This window comes from Callithrix jacchus, chromosome 6 (assembly GCF_049354715.1).
Source record: "Callithrix jacchus isolate 240 chromosome 6, calJac240_pri, whole genome shotgun sequence".
In the NCBI taxonomy this organism is placed as follows: domain Eukaryota; kingdom Metazoa; phylum Chordata; class Mammalia; order Primates; family Cebidae; genus Callithrix; species Callithrix jacchus.
Genome location: NC_133507.1, coordinates 125,871,746 through 125,891,154, shown reverse-complemented (window position 1 = coordinate 125,891,154; position 19,409 = coordinate 125,871,746). Strand labels below are relative to the sequence as shown.

Below are 19,409 nucleotides of genomic sequence, written 5' to 3'. Positions count from 1 at the left end.
CAACACTTGCACTACTGGTGCCTTAGCCTGAATGGTGGTAGTGACAGTAAACTACACTAGCAGACATTGTATTAACATTATTCACTGCCACATTATTCATCTGCAGTTAAAAAAATAATTTAAGAATGCCCTTGATCAAGTGGTTAAAATTTTATTATCTCTTGACCCTTGATTTCACATCTTTTTGACATTGTGTGTAAAGAAATGGGAAGTATGCATAAAGCACTCTGCTGCATACTGAAGCACAATGATCACCTGGGAGAAAAGCACTCCTATGATTGACTGACTGAATTTCAAGCTAAACTGCTTTTTCTATGGTGTACCATTTTTACTTGAAGGGAATAACTGGCCGATGAACTCTGGATATTTATACGTGAGCTTTTGGTAGATATTTCTTAGAATGAATGATGTGTACCTCGGCACTTCAAAGAAAACAGATGACAGTATTAGTTGCCAATAATAACGCAAAAATTAAAATTTTATAATGCCTGTATCCACCACTGTGATCTTGATAGCTTCTCAACACTTAGATCTTTCTGATGAAATTAATAATAATGTTAATATGTGTGAGTTTTGATGATATATAATGAAATATGTCAACATTTGGAAAGCTGATACAACTCTGTGAACTAACAGTTTCCAAATAACCACTCTATGGTATTAAATTACACAGGAATAGAAGATCTGTCAAAGTACCACATGAACCAATACATTATAATGGAGTATGAAACTTTCTCCATTGTGATTCCAAATTCAACACTGCAGGAAACCTTTAAGAAACCATGTTGAATTGTCACTCCTGTGATTAGGTTGTATTATATAACACTTTGTGTTGCTAGCTGACTTGCTCTAGAGACCCCTTGCTAACTGGATAAAGTAAGCAGTTGGGTTGAGAAAGCCCACATAACAAGGAACTGCAAGTGACCTCTAGGAAAAAGAGGTGGAGTCCAGGAGCTAAAGGTGGCCTCTAGCTAATAGCCAGCAAAAAGTCAGGCCCCTCAATCCTACAGACACAGGGAATGTGTTCTGCTAACAACCCGAGTAAGCTTGGAGCAGATTCTTCCCAGTCAGTCCTCCAGATGAGAGTGCAGCCTAGGTGACATCCTGATTGCAGCCTGGTGATTCTAAATAAATGACCCAGCTAAGCCGTGTGCAGAATGCTAACCCATAGAAACTGTGATATAATGAATATATGTTTTAAGCAAGAAAAAGAAACTATCACTTACTGAACTTTCATGTAGTGTATCTACAAAAAGCATATCTGCAATTATCTGACAAAGCTGTTAAAATGCTTGTCCCTCTCCAACTACGTATCTGTGTGAGGCAGGATTTTCTTCATATATTTCAATCAAAACAATACTGCAACAGATTGAATGAGAAAGCAAATGTGAGAATCCAGCTAATAAGCCAAATATTAAAGAGATTTGCAAAAAATGGTATACAGTGATATGCTTCTCACTACATTTTTTTGGGGGGAGGGGTTTTGGAAAAGTTATTTTTCCTAAAAAATAAGTGTTTCACTTGTAATGGGCATTTTGTTATTTTAAATCAATTGATTTTTTAATATCTCACTTTTTATTTCTAATGTGGTAAATAATATGCATATAAAACATTCCTTCAGGTCTTCTAAGAAAACATGAGGGCAAAGGGGTGTTAGGAACAACAAATTAGTAATTACTACAATACTTCAACTTCCATCATCTATGGCACATGATACACTCTCCCTCCTCCTCTACTGCATTTATCTAAATTCTGTCCATTTTCATGCTCAGCCATTCCAGCCTACTGTGGGCTCTCTCCCTTCTGAATGCCCAGGGAACTCATCTGGTACCTGCTTATTGCTTTCTTCATCTCAAAATGCATGCATGTGAAGCCCAAAAGGAAAGGGACTGTGCTATGTTGGGGACAAGACACATGCTCCAAAACACACCCCCTGCCCACCTCTACAAAGAAGTTAATTACAGACTGAATAGGAATATAATCCATGCCAGTCGCTGGACTTCAGTCGAACTTAATGAAGAGACCACAAAGGATATGACAGGAGAAAGAATTTAGGACTCATATGAGTCTCAAAAGTGTCACCTGAAAAGGTAAATGCGAACAAGGATGCAGATACAAAAATGTTTAGGTGGAGAAGGTAGTAAATAAATCAGACCAATAACCTTTAATTCTCAATAATACAGAATGAAAATTATCTGTGGACCATTTTGGAGCAACAAGGTGAGAAATAAAGAGAGTAATATTGTAAAGAAGGCAATGGAGAAATCAACAGAATTCCAGATGTATCTTATTGGAAAAACAAGAAAAAAACTGATTAAAACAAACAGCCATTATTATGGGTTGAAGTGTTTTCTTCTCCAAAACACAGTGTGTTGAGATTCCAGACCCCTCAGCCCCATGCCCATGAATGTGACCTTATTTAGAAACAGGGTCTTTACAGATGAAATGAAATTACGATAAGGTCATTAGGTTGAGTCCTAATCCAGTATGACTACTGTCCTTATAAATGGAGACGAGACAGAGAGAGACACAGAGGAAAGATGGTGTGAAAAGATGGAGACAGAGATTGGAGTTACACTACTGTAGCTCAGAAATGCCCTGGGTTACCAGAAGAAGCTGGATGCAGCAAGAAAGAATCCTTTTCCAGAGGCTTTGAAGGAAGCCGGCCCTGCCAACACCTTAAATTTGAACCTACAGCCTTTAGAACTGTGAGAAAATAAATCTCTCTTGTTTTAAACCACCCAGTTTGTGGTACGTTGTCATGGCAGCCTCAGGAATATACAGCAATAGAGTGAGGGACTCCTTATGACCTACAGCTGCATTTCCCAAGTGGCCCTTCCTTAGCTGCAGACAAAAGTGAAACAAAGGAGAGAAAAATCGGAAACACAAATCTGGTTACAGTAACCAAAAAAGCTTTTTTTTTTTTTTTTTTTTCCTTTAACTAGAAATATTTGAACTGCAGTTTTTTTTTTTTTTTAAGATTCTGGGAAAATGTTTCTGATCAAACACTGCTGTCAAAACTCAAGCCCACTGAATCTCTGTGAATGTGCCTATAAATACGTAGACAAGGATTATTTTTCCATCTTATACTTCCTCAACTCTTTGCTACAAAAGGAAGTAATCCAGACCTAATATTTAAAGTTACCAATACTATTACTATGTCATGACAAAAGATATATGAGATGACAAGTAAAACTCTCAGTTTCTCCAAAATTTGATCAAGCCACAGGGACTTCTGGGCCAGGATGACTTTTAGTTCACACACTAGCCATACACACGTCTCAAGATCCAAATCTTATCTCTATTATATATAAGGTACTTGGCATTACAATCCACAGAAAAATTCATGTATTAACACCTACAATGTATATTTGATTTGAGGAGTTTAACTTCATTTTAGAAGTTTAACTTAAGCCTCACACTTGGCTTAAATCTATAAGCAATCAGATCTTAGCACTGTGGGGATATCTGAGTCACTTGATCTGATGGTCCAACCTGTGTCCCTAAATATCAGGAAGCTCCAGCGGTTTTGTTGTTTGTTTTTTTTTTTTACTGTGAGTCCTAACCCATTCGTGAAATCAATTTAGCATACCCCAACTACTTTTTCAGTAAAACAAATTGAATTTAGAAATCAGAGGGTATCATTCACATTAAAGGTAAGTACTCTCATGAAACTTTTGTTTCAGGCAGGGGCGTGTGTGTGTGTGTGTGTGTGTGTGTGTGTGTGTTGTAGATACTGAGTCATGCAGGCAAGTATTTCTTACTGCCTTTATCAGTCCAAACTTTGGCACTAAACCACCAAGGGACAATGCTAATAGTGGCAATCCCTTGTCATAGTTTGAGACTCAACAGGCCAGGGGAAGGAGTGACCTTAATACAGTGGAGATGGCCGGGGGCGTAGGCTCATACAAAAAATTAGCCAGGCATAGTGGTGGATGCCTGTAATCCCAGCTACTCAGAAGGAGCTACTTGAGGCAGGAGAAGCACTTGAACCAGGGAGGCATGAGCCGAGATCGTGCCACTGCACTCCAGTCTGGGCAACAAGAATGAAACTCCATCTCAGAAAAAAACAAAAATGACAGGGGAACAAGCACATAGAGAGGTCTGCCTAACAGGAGCAGTGACCTTTAGGAAACAAAAGCACCCAACCCACAGTGAGCTAGTAGGAAGGGAGCTGCCCACCCTCTGTCCTCTTGCTGGGACCTCCCCAGTGGCCAACACTAACTAGAAACCAGAGGGCAAGAAAGTCCACTCTGCTTAATCTCCTTGGTCACAGAGGGGACTGGCAAAGGGTCAAGAGCAGGTCCAGAGGAGCAATGGAAGATTTCCAGCCACTGTGACTATTAAAGTCTAAAGCCATCCATGTAATTTATACTTTCATTAATTGAGCCTAACAACTTTTATTTCTGGGCACCAGATTGTTCCCACATCTGCCCTCTAATCCCAACCTTGAATCAAGGCTCTAATCCAATACTGAACAACTGGTGCAAAAGATTGGCATGTTTACAAACTCAGGATTTCTGATTTCTCCAGGCTCTCACACTGCTCACCACCCCTTTCAATGGTTCTTGGTCTCCCACCTCACCTATCCCTAGCTATCAGGCTCTGTAGGGCAAAGGCCATGTCTTACTTATCTCTGAACTCCAGACCTGGGTGGCTAGAACACAGGCATATTCACTGAAATGTCAGAGACTGCTTCCTCTCCCCAGTTCCACCTACACTTCTCTTCCCACTTAGAGTCAATCCCCAAGCCTAATTACTTTGCCTTTTAAACCTCAAAGCTCATTTCTGCTCTGCTTCAAGACATCTAACCTCCATTCCCATAGCAAGACCTGAGTCAGTTCCTCTACCTCCAGTCCCAGCCTCATCTAGCTTCACTCTCTAGGGCAATCAATACAAAAAGTTAAATTCAACAGTATCTCCATCCTGCCCAGAATTCTTCCTTAACTCTGGCTTTGACTTACTCATTTCTCTACTACCCCACCCACAACTGCCCTGGAGAAATTTCCCATAATTCTATCCTCTTCTCCCCAACTTCCTCCTTCAAACAAAACATACATGTTTACCTTCAGACAGCAGTAGGCTGCCCCCAAACCTCCCTCATGTCCTGCCCTCTCTTCCACTCCTACTGCCCTGGCAAGTGTCCATGCATCCTTAAAACCCCTGGCCAGGTACAGCTCATGCAGTGAAACCTGCCCAACTTCCCACCTCTCCTTGCCCCAAACAAAGTCCCTCAACCATACCATGCCCTTTTGTTTCCATGGTCCTCTATGCCTCTTAAATCTATAAGCCCACGGGGGGCAGGAACTGTGTCTTATTTTACTCTACATGCCCAGCAGAAAACACAATACTGACCCAAAGTCACTATCTAAATCTTCCCCCATGTGACTGAAGTGCCTCTATATAATCAGATTTTTATAGGCAACCCTCACACAGGATCCCCTAATCATAAGTCTGACTGAGACCTCACTGAATACACAGCACATTTTTTAGGTGATGCTGATGGAATTAAGAGACTGCAGTGAGTTCCCATCATGCTTAAGGCAGGTACCTCACTACATCTGCACTGCTTGCAGAATCTGGCCACCTCTCTGTAGAGAGGAGTGGCACAAGTTACAGCTGGCCCTTGAACAACGCGGGTTTGAATGACGCAGATTCACTTATGTACAGAACTTTTTTCAACCAAACAGAGATCGAAAGTACAGTATTCTCAGGATGTGAAACCTGTGTACATGAAGGGCTGACTTGTATGAGACGTGGTTCTGCAGGGCCGATTGCAGGACTTGAGTAGGTGCAGATTTGGGCATACATGGGGGTCCTGGAACCATGCCCTCAAGTACACTGAGGGATGACTGTACATCTACATATCCTTTTTCAAAAGTCCATCATTGCTAGAGGTCAAATTCTAGGATTCATGCCTCTATGAAAGAATAATGGGGGTCGGGCATGGTGGCTCATGCCTGAAATCCCAGGACTTTGGGAGGATGAGGAGGGCAGATAACTTAAGGCCAGGAGCTTGAGATCAGCCTGGCCAGCATGATGAAACCTTGTCTCTACTAAAAATACAAATAATAGTAATAACCAGACGTGGTGGCAGGCACCTGTAATCCCAGCTACTCAGGAGGAGGCTGAGGCAGAAGAATTGTTTGAACCTAGGAGGTAGAGGTCACAGTGAGCAAAGATGGCACTCCGCTGCACTCCAGCCTGGGTGACAGAGTGAGACTCCATGTCAAAAAAAAAAAAAGCAAACGTATCCTAAATATCTCTAAAAATATATTAGAAGTCTATGCCTGGGGGCTCCCCATAAGCCCTTCATTTCTGCCCCAAATGAGGCCATAAAATAGCTCTGATCATTTCCCATTAAAGTGGCTCTCTGGTCTTGCTGATAGATGAGCCAAGAGTTGAGGATGTCTCTTCTGCCATCAGCTTCCAACACCACATTGGACCCACCACCTACTTGTCCAAGGCCCAGGACCACCCAGAGAGTTTAACATCCTCGACTTGAGGCAGAGGACAAGAGCAATCAATGCAGGCATATTTATCTGGAAGATACTTGGCACTGCATCTGATAGAGACTAAATTGAGAGAAAACCTTTTTAACCGGTCTGTCTTGATATCCTGCAATTCCACCACACTGCAATCCAAAAATGACAGTTCAGCAATCAAAATGTTGAGCCCAGCAACAGGAGGCAGGCCCAATTTTAGTAGCTCCTAAGAGAGACATCACGCCTGTCAAAAATAAAGAATCCATCAAAATTGAGATAATCCAGATAATTTTTAAATCAACATGAAATTAATGAATGCTGAAAATCAAACATTGTTCAAACACAAGAGACTGCATCACACAAATCTGCATGAAGCAAAAACATTGTTACTTCACAGAAAATCCAAAACTACAGAGCACTCAGTCTGAAAAATCTAAGCAAGTCAACCTGTCAGAATTTGAAACTGTTATTTAAGACAATCAGTGTGGCAGGTATAATGGACCACTAAACTACTGCCTACAGCAAATGTGGAGATGATGAGGCATTTGAAGACAATCAAGAGAAAAGTTGCATTTAGATTTAAAAAAACCACTACGCCATATATAAAGACTCCAATCAAACACCGTGTTGACTACAGGTCATTCTCACTTTTATTTTTAAAATGTGGAATCTGCCATAGTTTAGCAAGCATTTATAGTATCTATACTATACATCAAATACTGTGCTAAAAACAGAGATAAGAAAATAAATAAGACTCGCTCTCTGTTCTTGGGATGTAAAGACGACAAGGAGGAAGCAGATCTAAGAGAGATCACTTCAAAGCATCAGAGGAAATTTCTGGCCAACTGGACATGTGGTGGAATATGAGGAAGGAGTGAAGGGCACCCAGGTTTCTGGATTAGACAACCAGGTGAATGATGGTGGCTGTGTGAAGCAACAGACTACAAGGAATGGGGCAAGCAGATTAACAGAGAATAGAGTGGGCTTGAATTGTATGTGGGACATCCAGGGGATGAAGTCCAGAGGCAAAGAGATATTGGGGTCTGGAGGAAGTTCAGGGCTAGACGTGTATATTTGGGGATAGGTGAAGCCAAACGGTGAATGAGATCCCATGGAGGACAAGGCCAGAACCCCAGTGTACCGGCATACAAGAAGATGGTATAGAGGGCATCTGTGAAGACTAAAAGAAGACAGATGTTTAAAAATCCTGGAAGGTCCATGAGTAGAGGGCTTTAAAAGGTGGGAATTCATCAAAAACAAGAAATAAAAGGTAACCGTGGGCTTCAGCCACTACATCTTGATAATTTTGTTGAGAATAGTTTTGCAGGGGAAGGTGTGAAAACCAGCATAACCAACTGAATGATGAGGCCTTAACAGACATACCACAAAGTTACGTAGTTTATTGCCCAATTTTCTGAAAATGCTCCATTTTAAGTTTATACACATATTTTTACACTCATGCAAATTAAGCAAACTGTGAATATATCTGTAATAAAATGGAGAGTGACATTAAGACAGCATGAAAATCCCTGGCCTGCCAAGTAAGAAGTCCAGCCATCTTGCTGCAGAGACTATGAGAAGAGGCCATGTGAGGAGGATCAGGTCCTGAGACTATAGGGCAGAGAACCAAGGAACCCAGCTGACAGCAAGAACCAAGGCCTCAGACATGTATCACCAGGCAAGTTAATGCAGCCAGCTCCAAGCCAGTAGAACCATTCTAGCTAAGGCACCAGACATGTGAGTGAAGATGCCATCTTGAGCATCTCAAACCTAGAAAACACCACATAGAGACTTCCCCCCATGTGCTTGGTCCAAATTCCTGACCTACACAATCACTTTGTTGAGCGGTATTTTCAGCTACTACATTTTGGTGGTAGTTTATAATACAACAAGAGATAGCTGCAATAGGTGGTGACGGACCCATGGTAGAAGAATTCCTTCTTTGAAAAAGAACTTACTGATATCCTACTATGACCTGGTGTTGTTCTGGGAGCTAAGGGTTCAGAAATGAACAAAAATAAGTGGTATGGTAGGAAGAATAAGGTCTGTGGATAGAACTGAATCATGGAAGGGCAATAGAAAAGGTGGTTGGAGGGTTATAATTATAAATAGGGTGGTTGGGAAGGCTTCCTGAAGAAGAAAACAAGTATTTAACATGGAAACTATGAAAGAAGCAGATAGGTAGATAACTGAGAGAAAATATTTTAGGCAGAGAGAAGACAGCATTAGGTAAGAGCCTGTCTGGCACACTGAATAACAAAAGATCAGCATGACTAAAGCAGGAGCAGAGATAGCTGTGTGGTAGATGATGAGGTCAGAGTGGTAAGAGAGGATATCGGAGTCCCAAAGAACATCCAAGTTAAATGATTTACCAAGAGAACTCAATGAATTCAGCATATATTCACAGTTGTTGATATGCTTCTTTTAAAGACAGAATCTTGCTCTGTTGCCCAGGTTGGAGTGCAGTGATGCACTCTTGGCTCACTGCAACCTCCACCTCCCAGGTTCAAGTGAGTCTCCTGCCTCGGCCTTCCAAGTAGCTGGGATTACAGATGTGCACCAATACGCCCAGCTAATTTTTATATTTTTAGTAGAGATGGGGTTTCGCCATGTTACTCAGGCTGGTCTTGAACTCCTGAGCTCAGGTGATCAGACCACCACAGCCTCCCAAAGTGCTGGGCTTACAGGTGTGAGTCACTCTGTCAGGTCCTTTGTGGATATAATGTATTAATGAAAAGATACTAGGCTAAATCAGCAAAAGAAAACAGCATTCGGGGTGAAGTCTGGAGGAAACCATGCACAAGCTTCCAAGGGTCTTCTCCCTGTGGAGATGACTTGCTTAATTCCTCCAGCAGCGAGTTCTTATCACATGTGTAAAATGTTGCCTACCAGGGAAACTCAATAATGACTCAGCACCCAAGGTTTTTACTGTGGACTGATCACATAGGCATCTTCAGCTTAGCATATACAAAAATTCTAGACTTTCAGAAAAAGAACAGGTGTTCAGCAAAAGCCACATTGTTTGCAGAAACAGTTTTGCACAGTGAGCCATTCCGATGAGGGAATGGTGGGAACCCTCCACAAAGCTAACTTTCCAGATGCCATTAGCCAAAGCCTGGCTTCACAAGCAGGCCTTTCTAAGGGTAGTAGTCTTAGGCCTGCTATGTTAACTTTTTTCTGCACGGACAGTCAGATTGCATAGCACTTCAATTCATTTAAGAGAGATGGGAGCCACTGGAAGATTTTTGAGTAGAATTTTAAATTATCACTCTAGCTTTTGCGTTAAGGAGAGACAGTATCCTGAGAGTATGAAGGGCAGAAACAGAGACACTAAAGTCTATCTAAAGAAAAACTAGTTAAACAAGCCCCAATATGCCAACAGGAAAGAGAGGGAAAAAGCAGTCAGATTCCAAATCTAGTATGAGAGCAGAGTCAACCAGATTTGCAGACCGACCATATGTGGATCATGAGAGGAAAACAACTGTCAAGGGTGATCACAAGCATTTCTGGCAGAACAGCTAAAGGATGGCCTTGCCATTTAATGACATGCTAAGATTGAGGAGGAGTTGATTTGGAGTTGGGGATTAGGAATTCATTTGAAGACATGCTATAAGTGTAAGATGCCCACCAGATATCCAAAGGGTCAAGAAGACAGCCATATGTAGAGTGGGCAGTTCAGGGAAGAGTTGGGCTGGAGCTACCCCAATGGTAGTTGGAACCATATTACTGTTAAGTAGAGAGAGACGGGGAGATTTAAGAACTGAGTCCTGGGGTACTGTAGTGTTGAGGTGGAGAAGGAAAGAAGGAACCAGCCAAAGAGCCTGAGAATGAACAGTAGATAAGAAAAAAGTCAGGAGACTGTAGGTACCAGGAAGCAGGTGCTTAAAATGTTTAGTATTTTTAAATTTTTTTTATTTCCATAGGTTATTGGGGAACAGGTGGTGATTCATTACGTAAGTTCTTTAGTGATTTGTGAGATTTTGGTGCATCCATCACCTGAGCAGTATATACTGCACCCAATTTGTGGTCTTTTATCACTCACCCACCTTCCCACCCTTTCGCCTTGAGTCCCCAAAGTCCTTTGTGTCATTATTATTCCTTTGCATACTCATAGCTTAGCTCCCACTTATGAGTGAGAACATACAATATTTGGTTTTCCATTCCCGAGTTACTTCAACTTAGCCTAATAGTCTCCAATCTCATCCAGCTGGCTCCAAATTCCATCACTTCATTCTTTTTTTATGGCTGAGGAGTATTCCATCATGTGTGTGTATACACACACACAAACACACACACACATATATATCATACACACATATACACACACACACCATGGTTTCTTTACCCACTGGCTGACTGATGGGAATTTGGGTTGGTTCCATGTTTTTGCAATTGCAAATTGTGCTGCTACAAACATGCATATGCAAGTATCTTTTTCATAAAATGACTTCTTTTCCTCTGGGTAGATACCCAGTAGTGGGATTGCTGGATCAAATGGTAATTCTACTTTTGGTTCTTTAAGTAATCTCCACACTGCATAGTGGTTGTATTAGTTTACATTCCCACCAGCAGTGTAGAATTGTTCCCTGTTCACCACTTCCACACCAAAATCTACTTTTAAAAATTGTTTGGATTATGGCCATTCTTGTAGGAGTGAGGTGGTATCGCATTCTGGTTTTGATTTGCATTTCCCTGATCATTCGTGATGTTGAGCATTTTTTCATGTTTGTTGGACATTTGCATATCTTCATTTGAGAATTGTCTATTCATGTCTTTAGTCCTCTTTTTGATGGGATTATTTTTTTCTTGCTAATTTGTTTTAATTCATCATAGATTCTGGATATTAGTCCTTTGTCAGACATATAGATTGTGAATATTTTCTCCCACTCTGTGGGTTTTCTGTTTACACTGCTGACTGTTCCTTTTGCTATGCAAAAGCTCTGATTTCAAACTTTACTATAAGACCATAGTCACCAAACAGCATGGTACTAGTATAAAAATAGGCACATAGACCATTGGAACAGAACCGAGAACCTGGAAATAAACCCAAATACTTATAGCCAACAGATCTTTTTCTTTGCATTATGCAAACAAAAATCATAAAGTGGGGAAAGGAAACCTTATTCAACAAATGGTACTGGGATCATTGGCTAGTTACCTGTAGGAGAATGAAACTGGATCCTCATCTCTCACCTTATACAAAAATCAACTCAAGGTGGATAAAGGATTTAAATCTAAGATGCAAAACCATAAAAATTCTGGAAGATAACATTGGAAAAACCCTTCTAGACATTGGCTTAGGCAAGGATTTCATGACCACCAACCCAAAAGCAAATGCAATAAAAACAAAGATAAACAGCTGCGACTTAAAAATGTTTGGTATTTCTACCAGTCAAGAAGCATCTAAATCTCACTAAAAATGGCCCATATTTTTGTTCACTGCGCCTTTTTGGCACACTCTCTGCCCAATACTGGAGACAGAGGATGTACATCCTTAGCTTCTTGCACCAAAGGTATAAACTGAGGCCAATCTAGACTTACTCTCCAACCCAGCTATTTTTTTTGCTAGTGTCTAGGTGGAGAATTTAAGGTTTAAAGGCTCTCTTTCCACCATCTGTGGATACCAAAGATTAACTGAAGATCCCTTTCTGATGGCTAAGTTCTGAACTGATTAGCAACGTCAAGTTAAGGACTGCCTGGGATCTGGGCTTTAAGCCAGTGGTTTCCAAAAGCAGCTAACAAAACCCATCAGAGGAGCATTGGACCTGAACTGTCCACTAAAGCAAGCCATTTGAGGCAATTTACGTTTAAGTTAATAAAAACTTTAAATTCAGTTCTTCAGTTCAACTAGGCACATTTCAAATACTTAAACACATGTGTCTAGTGGTTGCTCTATTGAAAGATGCAGATCTAGAACATCTCTTCAGCCCAGAAAGTTCTATTTCAACTACATTGCTTTAGATTTTCCGAGAGGCCCAAAGCTCTGAATCTGTAACACACTCTTCAGATGTCTATAACAGTCCATTCTGACAACAGTCTCATGAAAATGCAACAACACTACCATTTGCCCAACTTCCTCAATGGGAATCCATGGCACAGAACACCCTGGGAATGAATTCCTGGTTAACTAAGCCACTTGATTGAGCACAAGGCCTCAAGCTACAAATCAGGGCTGCGGCTCCCAATCTCACACAGAGCAATTAACTCTGCTCAGCTAACTGGTCAAACCCAGTTCAGCAAACCCTATGTGCATGGATTATACACAGAGGGTGTGTGGGTATGTGTGTGAGAAAGAAAAAGGACAGAGGGAAGAGAGGGTCCACGAGCGCACACTCAAATGGCTACCAGCAGGCCAGGCAAATAGCAACCATGCATTAAGGCCATAAGTGAAAAAATAAGCACAGAGTAAAACAGTCAAGCCTGATGACAATAACTTATCCTCACTGTTAGCGAAGCAATAATGGAGACTGGAGCATTAGTAATTCCTTCTTAAGATAACAGAGATGTCTCAGCTCCAACTGATGGTTGCTATGTGGGAAAATAAAGCCCAGCATTGTCAGAGCTTCCGATTTGCTTTTCCCCCCAAAGACGAAAGGAATCTGGAGTTTTACATGAAATCTTGAAATATTTAAACGCTGACAACTAAGTCAAAATATAACACTGAGCAGACCTATGAAAATATGTCTGTGGGTCACAGCAGGCCCCACGAGCCCTCTGTTTGCAAACTTAGAAGCTGCTCAATGCAAGCTGAGTAGCAGAACCAAAACCAAGTTGGAAGCATGTGTAATGCTAATGGCGAGTCAGTTCTGTCCACATGCTGTGAAGAAGAGATGTCTGAATAAGAAATAAAGCACTCAAGTAAGTCAGTGCCCAATAAATTGAAAAGAATTTGAAGAATCCAGTCTGGATCTAGCTTATGTATATAAGAGCCTTAAAATCTATTTAGGTAACAAGGCATCAAAGCCTCAAAATTTTAGAAATTCAAGAGTTCTAGCCTATTCCTCAAGACTACTCCCACACATTATCATATTAGATTCTTGTCACTACACAAATTCTCTTAGATTCTGATCCTACAGTTAATCAGAGAATAGAATTGTTAGTCTTAACAGACTATTCCCAGTTCTGGGAAGCTGCCCCAAGTTGTAAAACAAACATATTATTCAAAATATCTGAATACAGAAAAGATTCATCTTGAAAATGCTATCAAATGTAATTTTTCCTTTTTAAAAAAGGAAAATACAGTCAGATCCACAAATTAGCCTTTGTAAATTCCAGCATGCCCACTATCCCATGGATTCAATGCTCTTATTTCTCATTCATTTCAACCACTGAATACACTATACATCCTCATTACTAGACAAGCCTTTCCCTTATTCACCTCATCAGTGTGTATACATAATACATACATATATAGATAGACACACACAGACACACAGTCGGCCCTCAGCATCCATGCATTCTGCGTCTGCAGATTCAACCAACCACAGATCAAAAATATTTGGAAAAAAAACTATGCTGAACACATGCAATTATCTTGTCACTATTCCCTAAACAGTATAACAATTGTTTAAATACCATTTGCATTTTATTAGGTATTATAAATAATCTAGAGATGACTTAAGGTATACAAGAGAATGTGTGTAGATTATATGCAAACCCTGCACCATTTTATATGAGGAACTTGAGCATCTGCAGATTTTAGCATCCAAGAGAAGTCCCGGAACCAATCCTCTGTGGATACTAAGGGACACTTGTGTATATACAGTGAATGTTCACCTTAACCAATTATTTGAGCAGCTTCTGTAGGAAGAATTCATTAAGAGTAGTAGAGGGACAGTTGTTGAATAACAGGTTGGTGTGTAGACATCTAAGACACAGCGTCTGCCATCAAAAAAGTTTAAAATCCAATGAGTTCAGCAATACAAACAGATTAGAGGAGTAGATTAGTGGTTCTCAACCTCAGCCAGGCATTAGAATAGGCTGGAGTGCTTTTTAAAATACCTATGCCCAGGACCCACTCCAAATCCAATGAATGAGAATCTCGGAGAAAGGGACACAGGCATCTGTACTGTTTAAAATGTTAAATGAAAATTAGAGGTGAATGATGATCAGCCAGGGTTGGGAGTCCCTGCAGGATAAAGCTCAATTACCCGTTCACCTGTGACACGTAATTTTGATGATAAATTTAACTAATTACTCAATGATCTCCACCATGAGTACGTAAGACAACAATCACTTCTCCACTAACAACTTCACTAAATTGGATTTGGAAGCTGGGACACTGATGAAGTGCCAGGATTCCGAGATAAGCAATCCCATAGTTCTCACCTCGCAGTCTACTGCCTTTCCAATGGAGTTCATCAAATGGTGGCAGGAACCTCAAAGTCCCAGAGTTCAGAATATAATTAAAGCCTTCCCAAAAGCTCCCCCTGTATCTTCAGGATCACACCAACGTATGGCCTTATCTGATGTTGATTCGGGGGCTCCCAACATTCCAAAAATGTTTTCCTTGTTCTCAGCAGGTAGTGGTTACTTCTCAGATGCTGTCCACGAAATCTGGAATGATATCCTTGGGCTTCACTTACTTTCCAAACTCTAGAAACCTCAACTTCCATCCTCAATCTTGAAACCTGTTTTTCTCCCATCTAAATTACTCAGTGCCTCAGGAAAAAATGGACTTACTTTACATTTATATTCATGTTCCCACCAAATTTGTTTCTTTATACACTCCTCACCTGGATGTGTAAGATCTTGCCCATTTTCCCGTTTGTAGTTAGGTTGAGGAATATTTTTCATAGATAATTTGCAAATCCTACAGTATTTGCCTCAGAAACTAGACTTTCTACATGTTGACCTTACAAAAGATATAATTAAGAGAAACTTGTGGATTGTCCATCACAATTCAAGAAGCAAAATTGCTATTTTTAGGTTGATGTGATATAGCAGTTAGTAGATAGAAATGTCTTTTTTAAACAAGCATTAAATCATATGAATAAATTCCAGTTCATAACAACATATATAGTACTAGGCTATGCAGTTAATAGCTGAGAGCAAAGATCTAGAAACACAGTTCCTGGTTTCTAAACCCAGATCTGCCACTTACTTGTCATGTCTCTGTGTCCCTTTTTCCCCCGATTTGTAAAATGGGGATAATAAAACTACCTACCTCCTAAAGTTATTGTGAGAAATAAGTCATAAGCATAAAGCTCTTAAAACAGGGCAGGCACAGAATAAGCACAATACATGTTATTTGTTAATGTGATTATTAGTATGAAGAGCAGGGCTTAAAACCTTGCTGTCTAGGAAGACAAGCCTTTTAACTGTCTTTCACTGATTTATGGAAAGTGAATTTATTACACATTGTTTTTCAAATTGAATTTTGACATTTCTGGCCATTTCTCATTTAAAAAAATAAAAGCATGGAATTTGTTATTTATTGACCTTTCAATGCCATTAGGAATACCATTTAATATTAAATATTATGATTACAATATTTAAAATGAAACTATGGGAGAAGAATATTTGGGAAGGAGAAAAAATCATCACTATTTCTAAAAAGGAAATTTTAAAAGCAAAAAAAATTTATATGCTGTAGGTAACCTTTAAATGTCACATTCACTAATATATAAATGTAAACGGAAAAATACAAGTCTGGTAGTAACAGTAAACTGATCAATGCAATTACAGCATGGGTTCTGTGACATTATAAGTTACATTTCCATTCCAGAATATCAATAATTTTTTACCACCTTTTATGATCAAATTATAGTGCATTAAATACCATCTGGTTAGTTCTCTTCATACTATTTACAAGCTTGTAGCTTATCTCTTACTTGGACAGCGCCCTGTACTAAACTTCTAAGTATACAAGATTTGAGGGCATAAATTATTTTTTAATAGTTAAAAAGTAACTTCAACTCAGTAAGACAGTCCTTCAATAAGATCTCAGTAATTTGTCTGGAGTAATGCTGTTACTATTAACTTTAACCCACTTTCAAGAGTTAGTAAAATATGATTTAATAGACAATTGATTACTTGTTTAAATTTCAGTTAACTGAATTACATGATATAAACAGCACGCGCTATTTTAACAATGGCAAACACACACACAACATTCCAGTAGATTTTCACATGGTTTTATAAGTCACTAATTTTTTCCCTCCTCCATCTCAATTCCATCAATAAAGAGTTCATCTTTAGGGGTTGGTCCAGTTCTTAAGTATCCAAAGCAACATATGCATGTATTTATCCAGAGCTGGATTTTTTTTTTTTTTTCTGTAGAATAGTCCTTACTGGAGGCAAAGACAGTGCAAGTATTTTCTTAAACCCCTAAACTATATACTTGTAAGAAATAATTACTTTCATGCTTTGGGTAACCTATAAGAAGTTAAAATGTAAGATGATTTACATTTTTCCATCACTAGATTGACCAATCTACTATGTTAGTCACATGGCCTCAGACCAAATTTTAAGAGAACCATTAGCTTCTAAGACAAGAATTTGTGACTTGCCCTGTTTGAGGAGGATTTGAGACATACAAATTGTTCCATGTGAAGATTCAAAAAATTAAAAGGTTATCCAATGTATTTTTAAAAGTTTCATTGAGGAAGTCCCAGAGGCCCAATGTTACCCAAATACTAGGCATAGGTTCTAGCACCAGATATTTTCTCATCATGTATTTCACACTTTAAAAAAAAATTCTCACTTAATTTTTACTTGTTCCTGACCTCAGCGACAGAGGTAGGGACATCTTTCTCATTTTAATAGTCACTCGGGACCTGAATAACAGCCCACACACATGATAAATGCTCATAGAATCTGTGGCATTAAACTGAAAACACTCAAAATGTAGACTGGCTGGATAAGCAAACATTCTCCAACCTGCGTTCCTGCCAGTCACTGAGACTGGGCAGCTCACAAGGTTGAAACTCCAAAGGCCCCATCAGTTCTAACTTCCGAGTATGTGTCACTTGTACAATCAACTTTCTAAACTCCAGGGAGCCGAAGTGAGGCAGGCCTTAATGGGTCAAAAATCACACTTAGATAAGCAGCACCTTTTAAGACGTTCCCTCAAACAAGTTCCAAACCGGTGCTTCTCAAACTTCAGTGGGTATTCCAATCACCTGGGGATCTCGTTAAAGAGCAGATCCCGAGTCAGTGGTTTTGGTGTTTAAGTCCCCAGATTGGGCAGTTCAAAGGAGCTCCCAAGAGATTCCAATGCTGCGGTTCCACCAACCACTCTCGGAGTTCAAGGCCCACAAATGCCCAAAGACACCCAGGTCTCTGATATTAGCAATAGACAACAGATGCATCTACAGGCAGTGCCCCATTATCCCTTGGGTTTTCTGCATCCCCTGAGCGTCGCCACCACCACCGGGTCGCACCTGGCAGGTGCCCTGGCCGCAGCCGCGCCCCCCTCCTCCTCTCTGCGCTCACCTTCTCCCGGGTCTTCAGGTACCGCTGCAGCGCCTGCTGGGTGAGCTCGCCGACGCGCAGCTGGCCCTCCTTGCAGGGCACCACGATGCCCGTTCTACCGAAGCACACGGTCACTTTCATCCTGGCCCCCGGCGACCACGCCGGGCAGGGCCGAACAGGTGTCTGACCCCGCGGGCGCAGCCCCCACTCTCGGAGGACGCCAGGCGCGGGTGGGCCCGGAGACCCGGGGCGCCGCTCTCCGGGGCACCCTGAGGCCCGGGGGCTCGCGGCAGCGCCCCTTCCACCCGGGCAGGCGGCGGGCAGCGGGAATCGGGGAGGGACGGCCACGGAGAGGGGTCACCTCCCAGGTGCCCGGCGGCCCGGGACGCTGCGGCTCTGCGGCCCGGCTCCTCCTCCTCCACCTCCCGCTCCACTCCTGCCCGGCCCAGGCTGCTGCTCCGCGCCCACCAAAGCGAAACTGCTCGCCCTGCCCTGTCTCTGGCCCTGGCCCTGGCGGCGGTGGCAGGGCCGGCCCCAGGCCCCGGGCTGGAGTGGGTGGCGGCGGCGGCGGCGCGCGGGGCTGGAGTTGGGAGGAAACTTTTGCGCCGGCTCCCAACTCCTCCGCGGCGCCCGCGCTCTGGGCTCCCGCGGTCCCGGGGCCGGCCTGGGCCCGGCTCTTAAAGGGGCCGCCGCGCTCCCCGGCCCCGCCGCGCTCTGGGCGACGCCGTGCCCAGGCTCTGCGGGCCGGTAAGTGGAGCCCGGGAGCCTCGTCCCCTCAGCTGGGTCGCTCCCTGGCTCGCTCCCTCTCGCACGCATGCACACGGAGCTCTGGGGAGCTGTAAGGGGACCCGAGGGCTACCCACTCGGGGATTGAAACCGGATCTCAGAAAGCACACCCGAGAGAAGAGCGAGGAGACTGCAGAGCTGCACCCTTCACAGGAGGGGACTGCAGCAAGATGCAAAAGGAGCCCGGGAGCAGGTGCTTCTAGTCACGCCCACCAAAAACACCCCGGGGGCGAGGCTGCCAGGTGCTGAGAGGCTGGAGTGGCTCGAGGGCCTGTTAGGAGCTCTCTTAAGCACAGCCTTGGCAGCTGCTGTCTAGAGCCCTGGGATAGCAGATCTGAAGCGAACCTTTCCTTTTACGGACGAGGACACCGAGTATTCGGCCAAAGGTCACACCCCAAACCCAGATATGATCGCGTGTGTTGACACATAGCCTTCTGGAATGCGACTACTGTTGGGCATTTTATTAGAAAAAAAAAAGTTAAACACCTTTAGGCTCATGATTTGGCAGGTGTGTATCTATCGCCAATTGAAATGGGACTATGTGGAGGGCAAATCAATGAATTACACTTGTTTCATTCTTAGGTCTCATGTAAATAAGCTCCTTTGAGCTTAACAACAACCCCATAGGTAGATACTATTCTTCGCCTCTTGTGCATAAAGAACGGTGCCCCGGAGAGGTCAACAGAGGTGTTGGTAGTTCTGTTGAAAAGAACTCAGGTCTTC

The 19,409-nt window shown here is 42.0% G+C and overlaps 1 protein-coding gene across 4 annotated transcripts in view; it reads right to left on the bottom strand.

The window, feature by feature from the left end:
• The window catches only part of PARD3B (par-3 family cell polarity regulator beta), a 1,139,106-nt gene extending 1,120,567 nt beyond the window's left edge, over window positions 1-18,539 (bottom strand). For all 4 annotated transcript variants that reach the window (XM_002749672.6, XM_035305418.3, XM_008999274.5 and 1 more), the window contains exon 1: window positions 17,922-18,539. In XM_002749672.6, coding sequence (XP_002749718.3) covers window positions 17,922-18,041 — 120 coding nt within the window. In that variant the 5' untranslated portion in view covers window positions 18,042-18,539. The remainder of the gene's footprint in view (window positions 1-17,921) is intronic.
• Between the last annotated feature and the right edge of the window lie 870 nt (window positions 18,540-19,409).